General features: G+C 46.5%; 1 protein-coding gene across 1 annotated transcript; it reads right to left on the reverse strand.

The window, feature by feature from the left end:
• Nucleotides 1–1736: 1736 nt before the first annotated feature.
• On the reverse strand, nucleotides 1737–21856 carry DNASE1L3 (deoxyribonuclease 1 like 3). Its single transcript, XM_053377924.1, has 8 exons — nucleotides 21576–21856; nucleotides 19257–19345; nucleotides 12053–12136; nucleotides 10729–10841; nucleotides 8291–8403; nucleotides 7415–7572; nucleotides 4183–4279; nucleotides 1737–2035 (listed from the first exon to the last, which is right to left on the reverse strand). Exons 1-8 carry the CDS (start codon nucleotides 21705–21707, stop codon nucleotides 1925–1927), a joined length of 897 nt encoding a protein of 298 aa, XP_053233899.1. The 5' UTR covers nucleotides 21708–21856; the 3' UTR covers nucleotides 1737–1924.
• Nucleotides 21857–23351: the final 1495 nt, after the last annotated feature.

Genomic DNA, 23351 nt, shown 5'->3' on the forward strand with positions numbered 1-23351 from the left:
GGAAGGAGGTCGATGCTCTTTTTGAGTAATAATGTAAGCTGTAGATATGTGTAATGTAATGAAATGAAATATGGAAAACTCAATAAAAATCATGATAAAACCCCCCAAAAAACAAAATGGAGAGCCAGTGTGGTGTACTGGTTAAGAGTGTTGGACTGGGACCTGTGAGTCCCATTTGGCCATGCAGCTCACTGAGTGACCCTGGGCAAGTAATTTCAACTTAACCCCCCTCACAGGGTTGTTGTGGGGGTTAAATGAGGTGAGAGAGAACCATGTGTGCCACCTTTAGCTCCTTGGAGAAAAAGGTGAGAAACAAATGCAATGAATGAATGAAAAGGGTAAATGCACCAACCAGCTATCTTCCACTCCCACTGGTGTTCCGCAATATGCAAAGAGGGTGGTGGGAAAACTGGCTGTACATGATTACAGATCTAAACAAAGGTGTGTTCCTCCTCTTCAGTTCTCACCCATTTTGCTGCTTTGCTTTTAAGGACAATCCTTTTTCTAGGTTCATATCAGCCTGCCATGTAATGCTACATTTCACTGTGATCTTGGAGAACAGCCCTGTGTTACTTGTATCTCACTTCCAACATGCTGCATATTAATTGATCCAACAAAGGACATCACTTTGTGCATGGTGTGCAGAGACAAACAATTTGAGTGAAGATAAAGCAGATGGTTCCATAAGAGAGAGAAAAGGACAAAAAGCCACCCAAGTCATTAATCAGTCTGACTTGAGGATAATTTTCCCTGTCACCTTAATACGGGAAGAAATTAGATCCTGAGCACCCAAGCAAGATCAAGCTGTGAAATAAAATTTAGTCTAGCATTACAACATTCACCCTACTGGCCCATCTTTAAAATTGCAATAATCTAGAAAGGCAAATGTAAAGCATCATTTTCCAACCTACTTGCATGGTCTCAGTTCATCCAGACTGAGAATTTGGGTTTGATTAAGGATGAGGGAGAAGACTTGATTAAGTTTGTATGTAAGGTGAATATTCAGTAATTCACACTCCTTGGAACCATAGGCTAACAGAAACACTGCCATTGTTGAATATTTGAAGCTCTCTGAATTTTGCAGCAAAGTTCTCCAACCAAGTAATGTGCATGAAAAGGCATATTCTGGTGTGTGTGTGTGTGTGTGTGTGTGTGTACAAATGTGTATGCTAGTGAAAATATCACTCAAAAATGCACTACATCAGATGAAATTGCTTATGTTAGGCAAGCTTATTTATAAAAACGTATGTATTAGAACGCTGATGAAATTTCTTGAGGGTTAAACTGCTCCCTCTGAACTGAACTTAAAATTGGAAAAACTGAAAAAACCTTAAGGCACATTCTTCTTTGATCTGATCTGAGGGGAGAGTTGAGTACTCAGTGTCTCAGTGCTAAGTTTTTATTTTGGTAACCTTTGGATTTCCACCTAAATCAACAATTTCACATTTCTCTAACTTCAAAGAAGTAATGTGACGTGTGTGTGTGCGCGCGCCCGTGTGCATGCACCCACCTACAAGATTGGAGTCAGTCAATGGCAAAAAGTGTGTTTCTGTAGCTTATTTCTGAGTTCTTGATTGTAAAATATCTTTGGCCAGAAGACCAAAGTTGGGAACAGGCAGAGATGCCGAACAACTCTGAACAAATTGTTTCACCAAACAACCCCTGCTGAAGACATTGCTAAGGCATTCAGATTGCCTCACTGCATTTGTCTTTCAGGTTACGGCAAAGTTAATTTTAGCTCATTTATTTTATTTAACCTTGAATGCTTTTAACAATAAAAATAGTTTCGGTTTGCATATTTTTGGTGAAATAGGCCATATGGGAGGCCGACATACATCAAGGAAAAGGTCAAAAACTAAACCCACTCTTTTCTTGTGAATATACATCCAATTTCTTTTCTCTTCGGAGAACAGCAGTCTCTTGTCTAGCCCTGTTGCAAGAGGCGCCTACGATTGCTTGCTCTTGCTCGTCTTGGGGAATGTCTGCTGGCTCTCAGCTGGAACTCTACTGGAAAGTGATCGCTCACTGCTAAAGCCTGCAGAGTAAGGGACACAGTAGGTGGATTAATTGGACACCCTGTCCCTTGCATACAAATATTTAAAAGCCATACTATGTTGAGTAATTGCCATTTGTTGCTATATGAAGCCACACAAAGATAGCCCCTAAGTGAGGTGCATAGCCCTTATTCCAGGGAAGCCACCAATAAATCTGGCTGCTATGCTTTCAAACATCCAAAGCCAAATTGCTCAGGAAGGCTATGGATGCATCTGTCCGACAAGCACACATATGGAATATGCAACCAACCTGAGAGCTCTACTACATTACAGCACAGGGAATAGATCGTGAATACTGCAGCACAATGCACTGTGTTAGTGTGGGTTTCCCCATGTCACATTAGCCTTCTTTGGGGAAACTTCTTGTGCATTCTGCCAATATGTGAGAAGGCTGTGCTGAGTAGTCCTGACCATGACATCACACCCTAGATCCATGCTTGCCATCTGTACATCCTTCCAGTGGCATAGCATGGGTTGCCAGTGTCTGGGGCAAGGCAAGTATCCTTGGCACTGCCTGCCAATAGGCTGGAGTGAAGGGGCAATAGCTTGGCAGCCAACCCAAGTGGCAGCCATGGCCAAGGGAGAGTGGTCATGTTTCTAAAGCCCATGCAGAAGGCGCCCTAGCAACCAGCCATAGCTCAAATCCTCTCCGCAGCCCATCCACATGAACATTGGGAGATATTCTGTGTTAGCAGGAGGGTCCACTATTTATTTTTTATTAATATTTTTATTTCCTTTTGAAATTTTGTGCCCCTAAGAATTTTGCACCCAGGGTAAGTGCCCCGTGGCTCCGCCCACACTATGCCACTGTGCCCTGCACAATCAGGATTCTAGATGCACATGGGCTCCATTGCGTTTGTAGCAGCCCGCACAAAGTCTCCCTCCCTGCAGACACTCCTGCTGTGTGTGCACAGGAACATAGGATCAGACCACTGGTCTTTGTAACTCAGCATTGTCCCCACTGACTGGCAGTGGCTCTCCAGGTTCAGGACAAGAGTCCCCCCCAGTCCTTCTTGGACAGCTCATTTGGTTAAAGCATGGTGCCGATAATGCCAAGGTTGCAAGTTTGATCCCCGTATAGGACAGCTGCATTGCAGGGGGTTGGACTAGATGATCCTCAGGGCTTTTTCCAATTCTATAGTTCTGTGATTCTATAATTATACGATACTGGGCCCCTCTGCATGCATAGCAGATGCTATGCCACTGAGCTCTATCTCCTCCCAGGGACACTAGGGGGCAGGGGCTAGTTGGAGTGCCCTATCAGTGGCAGGACTTGCTGACAGAGCACGTGGGCTATGTCACGGCTAAAAATTGGCCGCTGTTTCTTTAATGCTAAAAGGACTAAGTCAGCATGAGTCAGCGGCCTACAATGACTCATGCAACCTTTCACCTAATTGTACCTGTATATACAGAGTGGTCAATGTTAGTGTTGGGTGTGGGTTGGTTGGATGGTAGAAAGCTGGTTGCGTTTGGTGTGTGTAAAAAGCTGTCGATCTCGATTGTGGTTGGAGAAGACGACTTTTTAAGAATAAAAGCAGCAATACTCTGCAAGAATACTCTTTCTCAAAGACTCTTTTGTGCCAACTAAGGTCTGAGGATTAGGTAAAGGAGTAAAAAAGGAGGTCAGAACCTTTTCTTTTTCAAACACTGGCTGGCAGGCCATTCATCTAAAGACTGCCAAAGTACAGCTCTAAAGTGGCGTATTTTCTTATCAGCCACTGATGCAGCTGCAGGTACTACATAAATCATGTTCTTGGCTCCTCAGTTGTTGGAGTTGTGTTACTCCAGCTGTTTGCGCAGCATGATCCACACAGGTCTCTGATTTGCGTAGACAAACACAGTGGGGGATAAAGTGATGGAAGTATGTTGGCTGTACACATGGCACACACCTGTCTATCTGTGCAGATGGGCCTGGAATTCTGTTATGTGATTCCCTGTACTTCTCAGCTCATGGTTCTTCCTGCTAATCTGCTCTACCTGCTTGTTTCCCCTCGACTGGCTGCCTGCCTCTCTCACTGGTCTGCTTCTCCAGTTTTGACGCAGCGCAGCTGTGGACTCAAGCCCCGGCGGATGCAGGACGAGAACGCAAAAACACTCCGCTTGTGTACTATTCCTGTCTTACACAAACCTGTGCTTCAGTCATCGAAAAGGCCCTCTGAAAATCAAAGATGCCGGCTGAGTCTGGTACAACAGCATTTATGAGTTTCTCCCCACGGAGCACAATCCTGTAAGAGGCGAAAACAAGACCACTGGGTGTTAGCCTGCTGTGCAGGAGGAGAATACATATGCTGCTGTCAGAAAGAAAAGGTGAGCAGGGAGCATGGTGGGTTTTGATAGCACAAAGATGAATTTGCAAGCGACCCAGAGGCAAGGCAAGGAAAGGAGAGTTGCCTGCAAATTTCAGCAATTAAGCTGATCCACAAATAGCTTGTCTCTTAGTTGCTATTTCATCTTTCCGTGGGTGGTAGAGGACGATGGAAAATGGCAATTTAAGTGCCTCAATAGTGCATCAGTTTCCATTAGTCATAAAGGTAGGAAAAACAAAAGAATAACCAATTAAAATTATCCCAAATGTAGTGGGTTCTCAAGTATTTCTGGCTGAACTGCACAGATACAGGTAAGCTTTAGTGCTTGTTATTAGGACTGCTTCTGATATTCTTGTTCTGGTGTCAGGCCTTACTTGGTAAGTCAAAATTCTGAGAAGCATGAAGGTTAGCCAGCTGCGTATCTCAGATCATGGATGGGGAACCTCAGGCCCAGGGGGGAGCAAAAAGGCCCCCCTCCAGCCTCTCTATCTTGGCCTTGGGACTCTCGCCAATTCACCACTGCTTAGGAATGCAGTTACTAACCCAATGATACCAGCCTTTTTCTCCATCTAATTCTGCAATGCAAAGTCCTCTGGAGATCTTCAGGGATTGAACGTTTGCTCTCAGCTCGGTGAAGTTCATTCCACTGCAGGTAGGCTGCCACAGGGATACCCACCTGACACATTTGTCTGTGCAGTGCTTTGTGCAAAAAACAACCGGAGAAGAGCTTCCCCAAGCGATTTCTCTCTTTCTCCCAAACTCCCCGTCCTCACAGGACTATGTTCAGACATCACTAATCATCCTGGCACTACCTGATGCACACTGCTGGGAAAGGAGGCTGGATTGTGACTCAGAAGTACACTCCTATCTAACACAGCGCTTGCTTGCCAGCTGTTTCGGGAACAAGGGAGGGAGGTGATCTTGCCAAGGGTAGCAGCGTGGGCAGAGGGAGGGAAAGTGCTGTGCCAACAGCAGGGAATGAGCTCATCGTGAGCATCAGTATGTTCAGGTGATTATCCTGGCAGACGTCATGGAGGTCAAAAGTTTTCTGTCTGGAAATCAACCAAAGGACTTGCACAGGGAGGATGACAACGTGCAACCCAGGAATGGTTCTGTTGCAAAAGCTGCAATTAACTTGCCCTTACTGCCTCTCAATGGGGGATTACAGTGGTGGCTAACCTGCTTCCCTGCATCCCCGAATCACTGATGCAACATTTTGACTCTTTTGTAGACTTTTAAATATTTTAGAATGGTTTCAGTTGTTCATTCTTTTTTTCTTGCATAGCGCAGTAGGATGTGCAAGAATGATGGAATACAACGAATTAAACAAAACGTGTGCAAGAAGGCAGGTATGAAGTATGAGGAGGTGGCCTTCAAGTTCACACAGTAGTACATATAAGAACATAAGACGAGCGCGCAGGATCAGGCCAATGGTCCTTTTAGCCCAGCATCATGTTCTCACAGTAGCCACCTAGATACCTGCGGGAAATCTGCAAGCCCAAGAGCGCTCTCCCCTCCTGCAGTTTCCAGCAACTGGCAATAGAAGCACTGCTGTCTCCAGCTATGGAGGCAGAGCATAGTCATCCTGGCTAGCAGCCATGGATAGGCTTATTCCCCATGAATTTTTCCAATCCTCTTAAAGCCATCCAAGTTGGTGGCAATCATTGCCTATTATGGGAGCGAGTGCCATAGCCTATGAGCTGGTTGAAACAGTACATTCTTTTATCTGTCCCAAATCTTCCAATATTCAGCTCCATTGGAGCTCCATGAATTCTAGTGTTGTGAAGGAGGAAGAAAAACTTTTCTCTGTGAAGCCCATTGTGCCTTGGTAATTGTTGGCATCTGTCTGTCTTCAGACACAATGGAGTGTGCTTCTCGGGGTGAAGTCAGTCTCAGGGTGTTAGCAGCACCAAAGTGACCTCCTGAGGCATAAACCTGGGAAGTGTGTATTGAGGTCTGGGCTGCCCAGGTGACAAGACCCCCACCTCAGCCTCGCTGATGTGGTCCAAAGGAAAGTAGAGCAATACTTTGGGCATCAGCTTGGTTGCAGGAGCTACTAAAAGAAGGCGTACAAGACACCATCCAACCACCTTGGGGCCTCTTCTCTGGATTTGTGTAGGGTTTACCCCTCCCCCAAAGATGTCCCGCAAGGCAGCGGAGGTTTAGGATCAGAATTTTCCTTCTCCTAGATGAGCTACCTTCCCAGGTTGACAAGCCCCATCTGACCCTCATCTCTCCTCAAGAAGTATATGCAGAAATCATCTTCTTGACTGTTGGACCCACTATTGGTCTCATCTGCTCGATCTGCCAGAGCCTGTCTTCACATGCAGGGGAAGTCCCTAACTCACCGAGGGTTTGAGATAGCATTGGTATAGCTTTATTCTTCTGAGCCAAGGAACAGAAAGAATGTCTTCACACACTGTCACATAAACAATGGATTTCACTTCCGAAATAGACACCATGTGTGGCTTTTAAAAAAGGATTAGACAAATGAATGGCCATGATGACTATGTTCCACCCTTCACTGCTGGAGGCAGTATGTCTCTGAATACCTGCTGCCAGGAATTGTAAGTGGGGAGAGCGCTGTTGTGGCGAGGCCCTGCTTGTGAGTTTCCCTTAGGCATCTGGTTGGCTGCTTAGAGAACAAGATGCTGGACTCTGATAGGTTTTTGGCAGGACTCTTATGTTCCAGTGTATGTTCTTAAGAAATAATGGAGCAGTGGAAACTAGATTGGCCAATCTGCTCCAGTCCAGGAAAGCCACAGTCTCCAGCTGCCTAGGCCCATTTCTTGCACTTGTCACAGATTGGTTATCCATAGATTAATAGCTGGATGTGATGTCACACAGGTAAGAGACCAAATATGCAATAATTTATCCATGCATAGATAGCCCAGGTGCACATTTCCCACCTCACAATATTAACAACCTGTAGTAAATCAACATGCATTTTGTTAAGGTAACCAGCAGAGTTCTTCCAACACTGCAGATAATAGGTAGCTTAGCAGAGGCTCTAGATGGGAGGGTTCACAAGTCAGCTCTAAAACCAGCTGTTACCTGTCATAGGGGCAGCGGGTGCTGGCTTTCACCGTCGTGTCAGTTTTGTCATCAATCAGCCAAACAAATTCAGTGTGATTTCTCAGTCTGATATTCTTCCAGTGTTTCTTCGCAACATAGCCACAGCCAGCGTTGAAGTCTCCCATGAAGATGAAATTCTACAAGGTGGGGCAGGAGATTGTGAAAAGACAAATTTGAAGAGACAGGATTGCAGAAAGCAGGGCAGAAAGGTATGACAACTTCCTCCACCACTTTTTATTATTGGGAAAGGAAAGTGATCTATTTTGAGCTTCTTAGCAAAGGCACCCTATCATGGCAGCAGGCGCACCCAGATCAGACTGGCTCACAGAGTCACTGATGAATTTCCCTGGGTGTGCCAACCACATCTGAGAATTATCTCAATAGATCTTCAGGTGCAAAGAGATTTATGGGGAGTATCAGAGAAATGAAAAAGGAGAGGAAGTTAATGGTGTGTGATTATGAGGAAGAGGGAGAGATAAAATTCTGAAATGACTTCATTCATTAGTACGGATGAGAGGCAGTAGTAATCCTGTCTCCAGGAACATGGCTGGGCTGCTCAGAACAACCAAGCCACACTTTGACTAGGAGCTTTAGGAGAAGTGCAGTAGCTCAGTGGTAAGGCCTCTGCTTAGCATGTGGAAGATCACAATCCCTGGTCTCTGGGTATGGCTGAGAGAGACCCCCATCTGAAATCCTGGACAGCTCCTGCCCATCAACACAGAGAATGCTGAGCTAGATGAACCATTGGTCTGACTCAGCAGAAGGCAGCTTTCTAAGTTCCGGTGTTCACTGGGGTGGGGTGGGCTGATATTCAGCACAACTTTAGCACAAATGCACCAAGGAACAGCGACTGACCTCAGACTTGAAGCGTTGTCTTACATCTAAGTACACGTCATAGAGTTCATCAATTTCCCGAACAGCCATTTCAGGTGTTGTATGCAGAGGGATTATCACAAATTCCCTGACCACTTAAGAAGCAAACATTGAAAAATAAGATGATCAGCATTTCCAAAATTCACTCCCATCATGGTTAGAAAAACTGACAGATCTAATCTGTTTATTAGGTATATTGCCTTTTACAGGTCATGGATATTGGAGGGTCTTGAGTTAAGCTCATGTGGCACCTGAGCCTACCAAAACATAATAGTCTTTGTCTTTCTAAAGACAAAACAACACCCATTGTCCATCTTTCTTTCAGTATCAAGTACATTAAAGTTTTGTAATTATATAAGAAGTTTGATTGTTAGGGCCCAGAATGGATTCCAGATCTTAGCAGGCCCATTTTGTCTCTGATTCTGCTTAGCAACAATTCTCATGCTACACTTTTGTACATACAGATCTACACCTCTTGAATAGCTCCTTCCTTCCTTCCTTCCTTCCTTCCTTCCTTCCTTCCTTCCTTCCTTCCTCTTGGTCTGTAAACCCATTACTGGCTTAAAATGCAGCTAGGTTGCTCTTTTTCTCAATTAAGATCAAAGCTGGTTTTGGGGAAAACACACCAAAAGACAGCACAGCGGTGCCTCTAGTTACGAACTTAATTCATTCCGGAGGTCTGTTCTTAACCTGAAACTGTTCTTAACTAGAGGCATGCTTTCGCTAATGGGGCCTCTTGCTGCCGCTGTGCCGGCAGCACACGATTTCTGTTCTCATCCTGGGGCAAAGTTCTCAACTGAGGTAACTCTTCCAGGTTAGCGGAGTTTGTTAACCTGAAGCATTTGTAACCTGAGGTGCTTGTAACTTGAGGTACCACTGTATTGCATAAGAAATGAACAGCCAGATACAGGATAGGCATGGTTTGTGACTAACACAATGTGTACCCTACTTCCCAAACCCATGGTGGGAGTGCACTGGGTGCAGAGTAAAAGAGAGTATTTACACAGTTTTGGACTCTGCACTTCCTTTAAAGATCTGAATGGGTTACAGATGCTTTCAGGTGGCCTTCCATACAGCTACGTGCTCAGACCCAAGGACCACTTAGCATCTGCAGTGGAACTGCTCTCACCAACGTGGGTTTTTTTCCATTCAAGGGTGTATGTTGGGAATCCTATCCTTATATCCAATTTGAAAACTGGGATGAAAAAGGACATCTTGATGTTGACATGTTAGCATTGCAAAATATGCATATTCCCAGGCCTGGATCAAGGGGAGGGGAAGGGGGCACATGCCCTGGGCAGCAGGTTGGGGTAGTGGCAAAACAGCATCCTGCCCTGCGGCACAGGAGAAAGAGGACAGGGATACACAATGGCCTCGGTACATGTTTGATGACTCCTTATGGTCTGGCAGGCTGCTGCTGATTAGAAAAGAGCATCTCTTTGCCTGCCCCAGGAAGAGGAAGGTGAGAAGTGGCTGTGGGACAGGACATGAACCAGCAGGCTTTATTCTCTTAGTGGGAGACAACAGGGAAAAACGCTTTCCCCCTTTGTTGTCCCACTGCCATCACTACCACTACTGAGAGACGGAAGCCTGCATGGGACATAAAGGGGGAAAAGATTTTCTCTCATTGTGTCCTGTCCCCTGTTGGAAGCCTGTGCCTCTGTCGTCCTCTCAGTGATGGTGGTGGTGACTACATGAATTTGCAAGAGAAGGGGTGGTAGCAGTGCAGACTTTTGCCCCCTCCAGCAAAATTTGTAGACCCAGCCCTGCACATTATTGTATGGACCTTTAAGCCTCAATATATTAATGAGAATTATAATTCAACCATTTAAATCATGTGCCACACTGCATTCCTCTTGCTACTTACTACCCTATCTTCAGATGTTTTCTATGTGCAGCTATCTAGCTCTAGGACATTAATCACGCTTAGAAGCCTAGCTGCTATGCAGTGCTGGAAAATGTTGAAGTCAACAGATCTCATTGCAAAGTGCTTGGAGTTTTACAGTCTTGACTTATTTAATGTTTAGGACCTTAATTAAATTTGGCACAAATAAGTCAACGTGCGGCGAGTTCTGGATTATGCTTGTGGTTCTACAAAAAGCTGCAATCAAGGGTGGATTAATCATGAAGTTAAAGAAGCTGCAGAGTAACCTCAGCCAAATTGGGATTGAAGAGTACTCTGTGGCTCACAGAATCCCATGAAGGCCCATAATGCATTTCCACTCCTGAAGCTAAGCAGGCCTGGCTCCATAAGCTGCCTAGACAGCAGGCCCTACATTAAGGCTTGCCATTCGGAGCTCATCAGTGGAGTCTAAAATAAAGATCTGGGGCTTCCCTAATGCTCATCCTTTTCCTGTATCTCTGCTTGTGGGTTATGAAACACGCAGAAGGAGGATAGTGCATGCTCAGCAATGTCTCACCAGTTTTTGGAGAAGAGAACCAGACAACATAAGGCTCCCTGGAAAGTGCATCTTCGTCATCAGGCTGCAGATCGGGATACTGATAGATTTGCTTCACTGACACCATTTTTGATCTGAAGTGTGAATTAACATACAGGCAGAATATCAGCTCTATCAAATAGTTTAGACCTTTTAAAAAAAATGTATAGGCTGACTTTCTGTCCCAAGATCCACAAGGTAGCTAATAAGACTACAATCAACAATGAAAATGCCGCAAAAAAAGCAAGCTAGTTTTCATAATCTCAAATTTTCTGGCTCAGTAATGCAACTACCTGAAGCTATGAAATCCTTTCATGTTCTGCTGTATAAGTGGGGTGAAAATGCATTTCAGGAACAGAAAATCATGTGTTCAGAGTTATGTGGTGGTGGTTGTTTTTTGTTTTGTTTTTACAGAAGCATCAATCCACCACAGTCCTAAAAGACGGAAGCATGTATATATGAGAAATGTTCAGAGCTTAATGCTTGGATGCCATGAAGCCAGTGAGATGCTGTGAGAGGGCAATATAAAACAAAAAGTGATGAAACAAGGGGATGTTAGTGCAGATCAGGGTTAGCCAATGTGGTGTCCTCAAGATGTTGTATGACGACTCCCATCGTTGCTGACCACTGACCATGCTGCCTGGGAGCTGAAGTCCAACGTCTGGAGGCTACCCTTGGTGAGGATACTTAAAGTAGTTTTGCAAGTTAGTTTTTTGCTTATTCATTAAAAAAGGCAAATGGGAGATACTAGTCTTTGGATCCAATAACATCCATATATCTGAAAGAAATGTGAATACTGCTTCTGTACAGTGAGTAGCACTGGAAGAAATCCTTGTTTGACCAATGGGCCACCATGGTCAATGGGCAATAAGGCCATCACTTCCAGGGTGCTCTATAGGCATTTTCCCAAGGGGAAGGAAGGGTTGTTTTGCTGGTTTCAGTGTGGGAGTCTCCTGCAAAATCCAATGCTTTCAAGTCATGTGTGAATGCGCCGATAGCATTGTGAGCACAAATCATCATGAATATGCAATAAAAAGGCTGTCTGGAGAGTCCCCCGCAGGGTATTACAGCTCATATAACCACTCCCAAGTCTGCCAAGACAATCTAGATGCCCCAGAGGAGTCTTTTATTCTTATTTATTACCCAGTATCATCAGAGAGTACAGAGTTTAATATGTATACAAAAGACAGGTCCCTTTCCCCAAGAGATATACAATCTAAACTGGGAATTGAAGGCTAATACACCAGCTTATTTTCTTGCAGTTTCCAAAGAATGCCACATGCAGAAAGTTTCGAAATGCACTTACCTGTAGAAAAAAGCATATTGTTCCTTATAGGTCCTTCTTCCTAACCGATTGCTGACCATATAACTGTACTTTTCTTGCGAGTGACTGGAGAAAAATGATTTTTGATATATTTGAAAGAATACACAGGAAACACACACACCATTGTGAAACACAAACAATAGTCAATGTTTCTGGCTTTGGCTTGTGGAGAAGCTCACTGCTTAACTATCTGAGCAAAATCCCCTTTCTGCCCTGACACAGTCCATCCCAAGGTTCTCCTGCTCTGCTAGGTGGGATGGTCTGCAGCGTGGATAATGTTTCTGGGGGGAATATCATACCGTAGGGAAGGGGGACCAGTGGTCCTCCAGATGTTGTTGGACTCCATCTTCCATCAGCCAATGGTCAGGCCAATGGTCAGGGATGATGGGAGTTGTCTAAGAAGACCCACAGGTTCCTCATCTCTGGCAGAGAAAGAAATGCGCTTGAGAGGGCTAGTGCAGTGATTTCCCAAACAATGTGTCGTGAGGGGGCCTGAAATGTGAGTTAAGGAATTAATCCACCATACTGCAATCCACCATACTGCAGGCACCCACCATGGCATGCTTGAAAAGGGGAGGCCTCCTTCAGCATTCATTCTCCTCTCCTCTGCCATAGTTGGTCACCTCCTGAGGCCTACATCCCAGAAGGGGCCTACTGGCCCTTCTCTTCCTACTCCTAGCTTTTGCTGCTTAGAAACATTGAAAGCTGCCTTTCAATGAGATCAGTGTTGTCCTAATTGACCGGCAGTGGTTCTCAGGGGTTTATAGCAGGGAATATTCCCAGCCAAAGGTGTCATGGACTTTGAACTCAGGGTGAAAGAGAGAAAAGCTCTAAGAGAAAGGCATGCTTGGCAAACCACCATGATCAACTCCCACCCAGAAACCTATCCCCACTGTGGAAGGACGTGTGGATCCAGAATTGGCCTCCACAGTCACTTAAGGATTTACTGTTAAAACCATGTTCATGGAAGACAATCTTACTCGGCTACGAGTGATTGCTAAAGAAGAAGATCCCCAGCCCTAACTGGTGTATGTATTTATTAAGGTCACAGACCATTTCCGGCTCACTTACAATATCAGGAAAATCATAAAACACAACTGGTGATGTCAAGGATTGAACCTGGGACCTTCTGCATGAAAAGCAGGTGCTCTACCACTGTGTTATGGTCCTGCATGCTCAGTCTCTCCAAGCGCACAAACTATGACAAGGGCAAGGAGGGGGAGCAGCAACCTTCACTTTCCTTGACCTCTCCTTCTGAGCAAATGAATGAACAGCAGGGGCAGCACCAGGGATGGATCTACTATGAAACTAATGAGGCTTAAGCTTCAGGGCCTCTGATCCTGGAGGGGCCCCAGGAGCTACTTCAGTCCACATTGCTTAAAGATGTTGGGTATAGTAGACACAATTTGAGTCACACAGCTCAAATTGGTTAACTTTTTTTGTTGTATATACTTCAACAAAGTTTGAGAGTCAGTAGCACAGGTGTGGTGATCTGTCATGGAGCAATCCTATTGAAGAAGATAACAATGGTTATCCAGACCTAGTTGCTGGTTGCAAAGGGGCCTTCCATGACAGTTCAAGCTTCAGGGCCCTAAAATTGTAGGTCCTTTGCATAAATCAAACCCCTGCGTCCAGTCACACTTCCCTGCGTCGCTCTGCTGGAAGTTGACCTGGCAGGAGAGCAGAGCTGCAGCGGTCCCGTCCGTGTGAGATGAGGGATAAATCAAGTCCAGAGACAGTTCAGTTCTTATCTCTAAAAGCGTTTATTTACAAGGCAATAAATCCGTCCGAAACTTCCGACATTCTCATCCGTGCTCCAAGAGCACACTCGCAGCTTCTGTTCCAAGCTGCTGCTCAGCGAGAAGAGAAGTGAGTCTTGAAACAGAGAGACGCGCTGCGTCACTGCTCTGCGACAGCAGACTCCTCCTTTTTCTCCCCCTCCTTTTCTTCCCAGACGCAGGACACCTCGGAGATCTGACCCTGTCAGTTCCAAACTCCACACCCCCTCTTGTCCTGCGTCTGGAGACAGTAGCCATCAATGCTTTCCCCATACACAGACCCTCACAGAACTCCTCGTGCTTCTGGAAGGTTAATGGTTTTGTGAAACCATCAGCGAGGTTCTTTGTTGAGGGACAGTATTTCAGAGCAACTAGCCCCTCATGAACGCTCTGACATACATTCTGGAAACGTATGTCCAAATGTTTGGTCCTCGCCTTGAATTGCCCTGTCTCAGCTAATTTAAGGCATGGTTGGTTGTCTTCATGCACCACAACGGGCAGACAATCCTCTTCACAGATTTCCTCGACCAAACACACATAGAACTCCAGTTCTCTGCAAACCTCTGATAGCGCACTGAACTCAGCTTCAGTAGATGAAAGCGCTATGAGACTTTGCTTCCGGGACCTCCACCCAATCACTGAGTCCCCAAACTTCACCACTAGGCCTGACACTGACTTGCGGTCCTCAAGGTTAGTCCAATCCGAATCCACCCAGGCGGTCAGCTTGACATCACCCTCAGCTGACATCTTGAGGCAAAAGTCTTTGGTATCTTGCAGGTAACGTAGCACCCGCTTAACACCATTCCAGGCCTGCACACTAGGACTTGAAGCCTCTCTACTGAGCAGATTGACAGCAAACGCTATGTCTGGTCTGCTCCACTGTGACAGATACAACAGACTACCCAGAGCTGACTGAAAGAGTTCAGTGTTTTCGAACACCACGCGTTCTACTTGCTGACACTCCTTCACGTACCCAGCCTCCATGGGTGATCTGGCACCTGCACAATCAGACATCCTGAACTTCTCAAGCAACTGCTCAATCTTACCTTTCTGGCGAAGCAAAAAGCTTTCATCACTTGCTCTTGCGATTTCTACGCCTAGATAGGACTTGACATCTCCAAGTTGCTTCAGCTTGAACCGCTTACCAAGCTCCTTAGCAAACTTCTCCACCTGTTCACTTGTCCTTGCCATCAACAAGATGTCATCAACAAACACCTGTGCCACTTGCTGTTGCAAGCCTGAATCTCTAATGTAAAGACAACTGTCTGCAAGAGATCTCTTAAAACCTAGCTTTTCTAAGGCTTCATGTAGGCACATATTCCAATTCCTGGCAGATTGGCGTAACCCATAGATGGATTTGTGCAATCGCCACACAACGCCTGGCTCACTGACTTCGAACCCTGGAGGAGGACGCATGTACAACTCCTCCTGGAGATCTGAGTTCAGGTAGGCGACATCCACATCAAAATGGTTCACCTTCCAACCTCTCTGTGCTGCTACTGCCAACAGCATTCTCAAAGTCTCCGCCCTTGAAGTCGGCGAATAGACCTCTGTGAAGTGGACTCCGCGTCTCTGCGTAAATCCACGCGCCACTAACCTCGCTTTGTACTGTGGCTCTCCTGCTTCTGTGGGTTTAAGACGGTAAACCCATCTGCAGCCAACAGCTTGCTGGTTAGCCGGCAGCTGTGTGAGTGAGAACACTCCAAGAGACTCCATTGAGTTCATCTCCTTCTGCATCGCCTCATGCCATTTGCTGGCTTCTTCCCGAGGCAACTTCTGAACATCCTCAAAGGATTCAGGTTCACATCTAGCCACACCAACCCAGACACTCGTGGCCTCATACCTTTCAGGTGGCTTCCCTTTGGTTGATCTTGCTGACCTCCTCAGCGTGAATTCTGGAACTGCGCCTGATTCACCTGGATCAACCCTCCTATCCTCTATGTCAGAATCATCCCCCTCTGACCTGCTGCGCCGTTTAGGGCGAACAGCTGGTCCTGCTGGCGAGGATGGTTCACTCCTTGGCTCAGACTTGACAGAGACCTGTGGAGGGGTCCTGGGACTCCCTTTTGGAGAGATACGGAGCATCTCCCTTGGAGATCCCGGCTCTGGACTCTGTGGCTGTGGACTGTGCTCATCAGCAACAGGTTCAGCCTCGCCCTCCTCTTCCTCATCTGAGTCTACCAGAATATCCGGGTTTCCGTGAAGCCGCTTCCACCCACTCTGCTCGCAAAACTCAGCACTGCCGCTAATAAGCAGCCTGGACTGGTTGCCAGTAGGGTATGCGAAGCGCCACGCCTTCGAACCCGGCTCATAGCCCACAAAGATCATTTTCCTGGATCTTGGCTCCCCTTTCCTGCGCATGGCCTTTGGAATCAGAACCCAAGCCGTAGACCCAAAAGTGCGCAGAAAATGTACTTTGGGCTTTTTCCGATGAAGCAGAAAGAACGGTGTGTCTCCTACACTGGAATTGAACACTCTATTCTGCAGGAAGCAAGCTGTTCTATAACTCTCGGCCCAAAAGCGCTGTGGCAGCCCCGAGTCTGCCAACATAGCATTCGCTGACTCCTGTAGCGTGCGAAACTTCCTCTCTGCAACCCCATTCTGTTGCGGAGAGTGGGGGGCCGTCAGTCGATGACTGATACCCTTCTGCCTGAAGAACGATTGCAGCGCAGAACCTGTAAACTCCCCCCCACGATCGGACTGAAAGGAAACTACTTTGGTAGAGAACCGTAGCTCTACCGCTGTGATCCAATCCCTGATCAGTGCAGCTGCCTCTGACTTCTGTTGCAGCGCAAATAGCCATGCATGTTTTGTAAAATCATCAACCAGAACCAGAACCCACTTAGATCCAGCTAACGAAGGTGTCGGCATGGGTCCCGACAAATCTGCATGGACAAGTTCAAAGGGTTTACTGGTTTTCCTCTCAGACCTGGGATATGAGCATGTTACGACCTTGGATTGCTTACAGGCTTGACAATCTAGGTATTTGTCACATGCTTTGAACCTGCACCCAATGGTGTTGTCTGTGGCCTTCTTCACATATGACCACCCTGCGTGTCCAAACCTGCGATGCCATAAGTGTAAGCAATCATGGTGTGGTGGGACATTGGCACACTGCCCTTGGGCATCTTCAATGGACTCTCCACTAGCCCCATTTTCCACCAGCCCCATTTTCCCACCAGCCCCATCTTCAATGGGCATCTCGACCAGAAAGAGCGTGCCTCTTCTCTGGACACTGTGGATCTTCTTCCCATTCCTGAAAAGGAACACACATTGTTAGAAAACAAAACATCAAACCCAGCAGCCATAAGGGCTGGCACACTTAAAAGAGAGTGGGCAAGCTCTGGTACCACAAAAGCTTCTACCCAATGATCTATAAAAGAGCAATAAAGAAGACCAGTTTCAGTCAGTGGTCTTTGAGACCCATCTGCTAAAGTAACATAGCGTCCAGTTTTAACTGTCTTGCAGTTCCTCAAAAGCCCAGCAGATGTCACAAGACAATGCGTGGCTCCGGAATCGATCACGAGAGATAAAGAGTGTCTCTGGTTATTTTCCACAGATGCCGTGGCGTTGCTAGCATTCCCATCGGTTGCCATGGCCACAGCCTCTCCCCGGCTAGGGCTCTTGTCTTTTCTCAGAGACGCTAGCGCAGCTGTGAGGTGATAAGACGCCTTGTCTTTGTTTTTCTCCTGGCCTGCTGCTTTCCCACGTCTATGCTGGGAACCGGCCCTGGGAACCTGCTTTGTTGACATTCCACGCCGGCCAGTGTCCTTGGCAGCCTGGGCCTCTAGCGGATGCTTCCCAGCGCTGTTGGACGTCGCCTCAAAGCACAAACAACTTTCGAAGCCTTTCGCTTTCTCAGAGCTCTTGGAATGGCCTGCCTGGCCTGCCCCCCCACTGCCTTTTGGGGTGCAGCCTGCGCTCTCTTCCACAGCTCCCAGCTGCTCTCCAGCACACAGAGGTGTCGAAGCAAAGAAACAGCCTCCCAGAACAGCCCCCTCTGGTCTGGCTTCCTCTGGGCATCTTCTAGCCCCCTCTGATCTGGCTCCCACTCCGGCCTGGAGCTTGCTCCCTTGGCCCTCGGCTTTCTCCCGGCCCTTGGCTTCTGCTGAGCCTTCGCACAGGCTCCTCAGCACTTGCCAAACGGCCTCAGCCGATTCAACGCCCTCCAGGTGGGGCAACAGCAAAGCGTCCACACTTGCTTTCAGCAGGCAAAGCTCTCTCTGCGCTCTCTCACTCTGCAGAGCAGTAGCCTGCATGGGTGGGGCCGGCTCCTTCTGGACTGGACTCCAGAGCCCTGTGGCCACAAACCACCCCCTTGCTCCTCTTGACCAGGCCTCCCAGTTGGCCCCATTCAGCCTCTCACCGGGGTAGCTCTCATGGCCCTGCTGTGCGGCAGCCATCTTCCCCCCCCCCGGGGCTTCAGCGTACTCACAAGTTTGCCAGCAAGCCGGACCTCCGAAGCAGCCGTTCCTCCTGGCTCTTGGCTCCGCTCTCCGGCACCTCCCTTCTGCCCTTTCCTGGCAGGAGATTACAGCAACACGTCGCTGGCAGCCTTCTCCCTTCTCACACTTGTCAGGAAACGCGATACGTCCATAACCTTTGCATAAATCAAACCCCTGCGTCCAGTCACACTTCCCTGCGTCGCTCTGCTGGAAGTTGACCTGGCAGGAGAGCAGAGCTGCAGCGGTCCCGTCCGTGTGAGATGAGGGATAAATCAAGTCCAGAGACAGTTCAGTTCTTATCTCTAAAAGCGTTTATTTACAAGGCAATAAATCCGTCCGAAACTTCTGACATTCTCATCCGTGCTCCAAGAGCACACTCGCAGCTTCTGTTCCAAGCTGCTGCTCAGCGAGAAGAGAAGTGAGTCTTGAAACAGAGAGACGCGCTGCGTCACTGCTCTGCGACAGCAGACTCCTCCTTTTTCTCCCCCTCCTTTTCTTCCCAGACGCAGGACACCTCGGAGATCTGACCCTGTCAGTTCCAAACTCCACAGGTCCTCCACTGAGCGGCACATCCTGTTTAGTCACCTGAGGTGAAACAGGAAACTGATGCCACCACTGCCAGTCTCCCTTACTTGGGTCATGCAGCAGTGCCCATGAAGCTGCGGTGGATTCTGAAGAGATCTCGTGACATCTCACCAGAAACTACCACTGCTTCTCCACCATTAGTGGGGGTGGCGGGGTGGGGAGCCTCTGGGGGTGCTGCCTTGTAACACTCTACCACCAAAGGAGGCTGCCTCATCCTGCCTCATGGCCCCCTGGCCCTAATGAACAGCGATGGCAGTAGCAAGGAGGTGGTCCAGCTGAGAAGTGGGCCCACTGAAAGCTTTTTGCCCAAGACCCCAACTCCAAAAAAACCTTGATCTGACCCTGCATGTTTTAATAAATTTGACATTCACATCTCACCCATTCAATTTCTCTAAGAGGAAGGGGCATAGCCGGTTGCTGTTGTCCTTTATTTCCATCAGTAGCATGATGTCACACTGAGAAATAACCTGCAGGAGGAAAGAAAGAACATTCTTAAGAATGCTTTATTTGACACACTTGGAATTCCCAGAATGAACAGGCTTTGCATGCCTCCTGAACATTTCACCTGTCAGAAATGGGCTTCAAAAAAAATTCCTGGTCTTTCAGCAAACAAAATTCTGAGAGTACAAAGCACTTTCACTAAGTTCAGTCCAAACACATCTATCCTTTTCCAAATCCATAGCATGAAAAAGACTGTTTCTACAAGTTTGAAACAAACTGTGCACGACGCTGATTAGCTGATCCCTCAGTGATTTCGCATGCTCCCCCATTTTCCAGAGTAAAGGTAAAGGTAAAGGGACCCCTGACCATTAGTTCCAGTCATGACCGACTCTGGGGTTGCGGCGCTTATCTTGCTTTATTGGCCGAGGGAGCCAGCGTACAACTTCCGGGTCATGTGGCCAGCATGACTAAGCCGCTTCTGGCGAGCCAGAGCAGCGCACGGAAACGCCGTTTACCTTCCCACTGGAGCGGTACCTATTTATCTACTTGCGCTTTGACGTGCTTTCGAACTGCTAGGTTGGCAGGAGCAGGGACTGAGCAACAGGAGCTCACCCCGATGCGGGGATTCGAACTGCTGACCTTCTGATCTGCAAGTCCTAGGCTCTGTGGTTTAACCCACAGTGCCACCAGTGTCCCATATTTTCCAGAGTATTTTTGTGCAAATCCCCCCCCCACTCTTCTTTAAAAAGGTGGATAAATGTGGGAATAGTTATGTGGTACGTGGAAAAAAAAGTTTAGAAAGTGTATGGCCCATCTGCAGGCCACTGTTCTTGATAGATGAAGGGATTTAGAGAGAGGCAAAGCCAATTAATGTATTGTGTATTCTAGAATTCCAGATATCTCAAAGCTAGTGGCTGAGGCAGTATTTGATTTGCTGGTATTCACATCTATTGTGAAACCATGGAAAATAACGGGTTGAGGACTATATAAATACTGTGAGACTATCCTTTAAGAAATGGGATGATGTTCCAAGAGATTGAAAGGATTGCGTAAGTGAAAATTCTAAAGTGCCTTAAGGTACACAGAGAGGTTCATGCCTCTGTACTCTGCATTCATTAGCAGCAAACCAATAAAAGAATACAATTATGATTTATATTATATTACATCAACTATTAAATTTCTATTTCACATCCCTCCCAAATGAGCTCTGGGTGACAACCAAAGAAACCCCTGGCAAAACGATGCAATTAAAAATGAATAAAATCTCTAAAATCTTGGAGATCCTCTGTCAGTCAGACAATACTAAACTGGCTGGACCAATTACCTGTCTCAGTATAGGACAGCTTTCTGTGTTCCTAAGTTTAAAGGACAAACTATAGCTCTAATGGTGGCAGAAGATCCATAGAGGCATCTGAATTGCTGACTTGAATTTAGCATTCATGTATTGTGTGCTGAATCACTGGTTTAAAGCCACTCAGCCAAATTAGCATTTTGGGCCACTTTTTAAAAATAAAATAAAATTACAGAAATGAGTCTGCAAGCAGATACAGAAATAGTCATGTCACAAAACGCTGCGTGTGCCCTCATTTTGTCACTGTCAAACAAAAGATTTGAAGTTCATAATTTGCTGGGAGAGGAAGGATTCAGAACAGCGGTTGCATTTGTACGTCTTCTTGTACACTTTAGAAGTGCTAAATGGCTTCAAGCAGAGCTCGTTGCAATGCAAAGGTGATGTATTGTTCTTGTTTACAAGCATCCGATGCACAGGTTTTTGAATGGCACCAAAGTGCTTAAATCACTCGGAAGGTGTTTATAATACAATCACTTTTGTCTGCAAGGGTCCAACTTATTTTGTGATTGTAATTTCTCCTTAATGAGGCCAGAGTACTTCATAGCGGTGATTAAACAAATTAAGCATGCTAGTAACGAAGCAACGTCTGATGAGACTATAGATTAGAATGGGACAATTTTTCTTGCCCATCAAAATGTTCCCATAATCCTTCATGTTCATCTGCAACAGCATTCAGCATTGTATTTCTGCTAGATTTAATGTGTAAATAAATCTTGCTGAACATATGGCTTCAGGTCTGCAAATTGATTCTTCCGCTGTTAGGAACACAGCAGATTTATTAATGCTCAGCCATTCATTAGCAGGACTTGGCTGTGTGAAGATAAAATACCCTGAAAAATGAGCTAGATAAAATGTCCCTCCGTTCAGCTGAGTATTTATTTAATCCCGTAGAGCGAACAACATACCTCTACAATGACATCCAAGATTTCTGGTCTTGTTCGCTTGGCTTCTCCAAATGACCTCACGTTGAAAGAGCAGATTTTAAGGCTCAGAGCTGCGTGAAAAGAGAAAAGCAGAAACAGAGAAACACACAACATCTTTTCAAACCTGGGCCAAAAGAAAACGCAGTGAGGTGTCCTTCTCTCACTCAGCACTTGGTCTGCAAAAGCCAGTGGAATTTAGCTCTTTATATTTCATGATTCCTATGCAAATTAAGGTGCATGTCACTGGCTTCTTCCACAGGTCATCAACTTCTCTATTTTTGGGACTAACATCTGTTGCTGAGGAACTCAACTTTTTGCCATAGGGGATTACCTGAATTTAGAGCCAACTTCCACAATTGACTAGGCTTCTTCTTGAACCTCATGGGAGAATACAAAATTGAAGTTTGTTCCGAGTTCCTTATTTACGGAAACGTTCACAGAAAAGTTTAATAAGAAGACTTAATAAGGAACTGGTTGATGTGCTCTTGCATCTCATAAGAAATGCTGACCCACCCCATATTTTGTGTGTGTGTGTCTGCTTTCAGGCCCACAACAATTCTCTGCTATCAAAACTGTTGGTTTGCCACAACGCTCTTAAACACATGACCCCCCCAGATGATGATTGCCGATAAGGGAGTGGGAATGTGCACCCCAACTAAGATTTTGGAGCAATCCACGTCTCTATAAAAGTGTCCCCTATGAGATGGTACACAACTGTACCTAATCTAATGCTTTAAAGGGGATCCAGTTCTCCTCTACTATCCAGTCAGCAAGAAGGGGAGAAATGGGTTTTTCTTTTTATAGTATTAGGTATTTTGTGGTTTAATATCTTGATTTTATTCTGTGAACTGCCCTGAGACCAGAGGTATAGGGCGGTATATAAATTCAAGAAATAAATTCAAATAAATTCAAATTCAATAAATAAATTAATAATAATAAATTGATATCAATATCAATAACAATAACAATAAATGATTCCCTTTGTCTCCATCTCCCTCCCGGAACCCTTTTTGCCTGGATTAGCAGAGGAGAGGGAGTGAACAATCAGGGCAATGGGGTAGGGCAGTGATGCAGACTTTGTAACACCACTACTCCCACTCTTCAGAGGACCTCCAGAGAGGGCTATGGGAAATTCCTAGCATGAAACCAGAGGCATGCCTAGGCTCCTTAGCACCCTTGACAAGGAGATGTACTGGCAGCTCTGAAGCCAGGAGAGACCATGGAGCAGAAACTCAAAATTTCACTCTTCTAATAGTGCCACTGGCCAACTGGGGAGGAGCCCCCACAGTACTGCTGTGATGGTCCATGCCAGCAACCTCATCTGCCAAGGTGCCAGAGAAGCCTGTGTGCCTTGCCCCGCTGCCCAGAGCAAAGGAGGAGTGGCCCGGAGAGCATGTAGATGGGTGGGCGGACTCCTAGCAAGAGTGGAGAGTCACAATTCTTGCACGCACCCCTGGGTGGGAGCCAACCTAGCCAGTCCCTAGCTATACCCCTGCATGAAACACCCTCCAGAATGACATGCAAGAGGTTTGTGAGCTAGGGCAAGTGTCTGTGTCCCTTCCACACTCATGGCTAGATCTATAGACCCCCAAAGGGGAAATGGTAAAGAAGGGGTGGCAAACCTGTAGACCTCCAGATGATGAACTACAACTCCCATCATTCGTGCCAATTCCTGAATATGCTACCTGGGACTGATGAGACAGATAGGCTTCGGGCCTAATCCAGCAGGGCCCTTCTTCTGTGAGTGTTTGTCCCCGA

Source organism: Podarcis raffonei, chromosome 2, assembly GCF_027172205.1.
Source record: "Podarcis raffonei isolate rPodRaf1 chromosome 2, rPodRaf1.pri, whole genome shotgun sequence".
Lineage (NCBI taxonomy): Eukaryota > Metazoa > Chordata > Lepidosauria > Squamata > Lacertidae > Podarcis > Podarcis raffonei.

Coding starts and splice junctions, on each gene's coding strand:
- DNASE1L3 (XM_053377924.1), bottom strand. CDS start 21,707: ATGTTGTGTGTTTCTCTGTTTCTGCTTTTCTCTTTTCACGCAGCTCTG. Junction 12,137..19,256: donor CTCTTAGAGAAATTGAATGG/GTGAGATGTGAA, acceptor ATTTTTCTCCAG/TCACTCGCAAGAAAAGTACA. Junction 10,842..12,052: donor CAATATGCTTTTTTCTACAG/GTAAGTGCATTT, acceptor TTCACACTTCAG/ATCAAAAATGGTGTCAGTGA.